Genomic DNA, 3524 nt, shown 5'->3' with positions numbered 1-3524 from the left:
AAAGAGAAGAAAAGTAAATTTTTTAATGAAAGAGACATATTGACCATCTAATGAATCAATGACTAAGATTCATTTACTTCCCTTCCCTTTCCATAATTAAAACTCCCAAACAATATAATTGAAGCTTACCTCAATTCCCCTGACAAAACTCCCAAACAAGATATTATATCTTTCCTTCTCTTCCTTACCTTTCCTTTTTCCTATATTATCTTTCCTTTCCTTCCCTTAGTGAACTCCCAAACATAGAATTAGGGATAGGGTTAAGAGTAGGGTCAGGTGAGGATTAGGGTTAAGGCAATGATTACTCACTAAAGTTTAATTGTTACGAGCCTAAGCCGAATACTAATGATCAGTAATTTTTTGCTTGAACCTTAATCGTACCTCTAATCACAGCTGTAACCTAGCCATAATCCTAACTAACATCCAAAAACAGCTCCAACTCAATCAAAAAGTAGTGTTAACTTGCCGAAAGGTTCTAAGGTCACTTGTGTCAGGGTTGCCCACATTGATGAACAAACTTCAGGGTCACTCATATAATACTCCATATTTCAAGGTACAAAAATGTAATTAATCCTTCCATTAAAAAAAGTAATTAATCCTAAATGTAAAACCTAATATGAAACTCACACATCCTCTCTAGTGTAATAAAAAAAACTAATATAAGTTAATTGTAGAAAATTTTCATTTATAGTCAAATAAGTGATTAAGTAAACAAATATTAGAAAAGAGTAAATGTTTACTACTCAAAAAATTACATTCTGGCACCCTTGGTTACAACGTAATTATAGGGGTGAACATGAACTCTGCATATCTACATCAGTAACCCTAACGCCTCGTTTGGTACGCGAGAATGGACAGAAATAAGAATGGAATGGAAGAATGAATGAAATGGATTGTATGTGGGAATGGAATGGTCATTCCCATTCTCATGTTTGGGTACGTTTGTAAAATGAAGCTAGAATGAAAATCTCATTCACATTCCCATGTTTGGTATCACTAGTTCACAAGTGAGAATGGAATCACATTTTCTAATAATGTCCTTACAACAACATATATTTTTAATAAGATAAAAATAAACATTAATGATAATAACTAAACAATTTTATTTATGCATAGGTTATATTAATTTTGGTGCATGTTATACTAATGTGCATGTTATCTCTCAAGTGTATGTTTTGTTTATATTTTTTTAAACAATACTCACTATTTCTTAGTCTTAAAAAATTAAAGAAAATTAAATAAAAGATTATCGCATCTTTCATAGGTCCAAAAAAATATAAAGAATGATATCCACAGTTCTAGATATATAAATTAACTCATTTGATAAAGTATCAAAATTACTCATATCATAATCGGGGTATAATTGAAAAATAGGGGTCTAATTGAAAAATACCTATCTTCTCCCTTGAATAGGGGTATAAATTAACTTATTATTAATAGGGGTATAATTAAAAAATACCTAACTGATTTGATTCTCCTTTGAATGGGAATGATCATTCCCTATCTTCTCACTTGGAATGCTCATTCCCACAAAAAGTGGGAATGGTCATTCCCTGAGAATGGTCATTCCAACATCTAAAAAATAGGTTTGTTTGGTATGAAGGAATGAGAAGTGAGAATGTCATTCCATTCCACCTCATTCCCGCCTACCAAACGACTTTCGCGTCCAGATTGTAATCACATGGGTGACCCAAGAATCTATCCGCAAATTAACACTACTATTTGTTTTCTTTCTTTTTTTCTTTTTATTTGTTTATTTAAAAAAAAAAGAATAACATAATTTTAGAATTCTTGTTAAATGTTGGTTAGCGTTAGGGTTATGGTTAGGGTTAAGAATAGGGTCGGGTGAGGCTTAGGGTTAAAGCAATGATTTTTCACTAAAATTTGATTGTTATAAGACTAACCGAACACTAAAAGTAACTATTTTTTTTTTACTTGAGCCTTAACCATAACTCTAACCATAGTTGTAGCCTAACCGTAATCATAACTAACATCTAAAAACAACTCAAACTCGAAAACAAAAAAAAAAGTGTTAACTTGCCGATCAATTCTAGGGTCACCCATCCCAGGGTTATCCACGTAGATAAACAAACTTTACGATCGCTCATATAAATACTTCATACTTCATGGTATCGAAATGTAATACGTCCCCACATCCAAGAAAATAAAAAGCAATTAATCCTTAAAAGTAAAACCTAACATGAAAGTCAATAATAATCTCTCTAATGCATTTAAATAAAATAAAAAAACAATATGCAAATCACTGAAATCATGCAGCTCCAACCAAGTCAGGACCACAAGTTATTGACCTTTGTGGGGTCCACTGACCCGTGATCCCCATTCACAACCCGGGCCAAGCCAAAGCCTCACATAAGGAGCGTGGTCAATCACGTGCCCATTTACCATTTTTGTATTTCATTTATCTTTTTATATTTTAAAAAAAATATCTAGAAGGAAAACAAACGTGCCTAATTGCCGGCCAAAGGATTCTTCTCTACTGAATGGAGTTTGCAGAAGATTCCTTCACCATAACTTTTTTTAATGCTTTAATCCTCAAGTAACTTTTATGTAAGAATTACTACGAAGTATTGAGATTACAAAATTATGCAACTAAAATTAACATGAACTCCATAATGAGAAAATATTCTATTAGAACATCCTATATAAAGGGGTAATCTATATCATTCAAGGGTGGCTAGAGAATTAATTTAGAAATTACAACTCCTTTTATTTATGGTGTATATCACCTCACTCCTATAAGGATGGTTCTGATTGGATTCCTACTACTCCATAACACGTAATGAATTATTTGAGTTTTTTCTACCCAAAATTTACGGGAGCAAACCATAGAAGAACCTAATATCCGTTCATACATTTGTCTCATAATTTGGCCTCATGTGTTTGGTTCCAAAATTGATTTCACTATATATTATATGGTTTTGTTAACTAGAAAATTCTTTAAAATTAGTTGCCAAAGTTTGCTTCTTAAAAAATCTAAGAAGATAAATGGGTGGTTTCAACTATATGAGATTATATATACAAAATAATAATAATAATAATAATAAGAATAATAATAATAATAAAGCAATTCAAAAGTAGAAACAGGAAGAAAACAAATGGAAGGCACCAGTACCTTTCCTTGCGCTTCTCAAGGAACCTCTGCAGTGATTTCTTTCGAGCCATGGGCAAATCTACCAACAAAAGTTATAAATTAAGATTATGTTTAAAAATATTTTTAGTACATGCTTAGTTTTATACTTTTCCCTAGTAATTAAATTTAATTGTAATATTATATTAATATTGTTAAAATGGCACCAAAAAAACTTTATACTAGACTTATAAACTATGATATGCGAACTTATAGCTACGAATTGAAAAATAACAATTATTTGCAAACAAATATATATATATATTATAAAACCTTATTGGATTTGGGTCTGGACCCGTTTTACTAACCTCCCTTAAGCTCATCCAGCATCCCTTCCTTCACATTCCCCTCCTCCGCCGCTCTAATCACGGCCTCC

The 3524-nt window shown here is 31.7% G+C and overlaps 1 protein-coding gene across 1 annotated transcript in view; it reads right to left on the bottom strand.

Moving 5' to 3' along the window:
* LOC109824723 (protein TIFY 9) overlaps positions 1 to 3524 on the bottom strand; it is a 7815-nt gene that overhangs the window by 3349 nt on the left and 942 nt on the right. Inside the window, exons 4-5 of the mRNA XM_020391369.1 lie at positions 3457 to 3524; positions 3134 to 3191 (exon numbers count right to left, since the gene is read on the bottom strand). Coding sequence (XP_020246958.1) covers positions 3134 to 3191; positions 3457 to 3524 — 126 coding nt within the window. The remainder of the gene's footprint in view (positions 1 to 3133; positions 3192 to 3456) is intronic.

The sequence above is a fragment of the Asparagus officinalis genome, chromosome 9, assembly GCF_001876935.1.
Source record: "Asparagus officinalis chromosome 9, Aspof.V1, whole genome shotgun sequence".
Lineage (NCBI taxonomy): Eukaryota > Viridiplantae > Streptophyta > Magnoliopsida > Asparagales > Asparagaceae > Asparagus > Asparagus officinalis.
The sequence above is the reverse complement of the archived record's forward strand: the minus strand, read 5'-3'. Positions and strand labels throughout refer to the sequence as shown.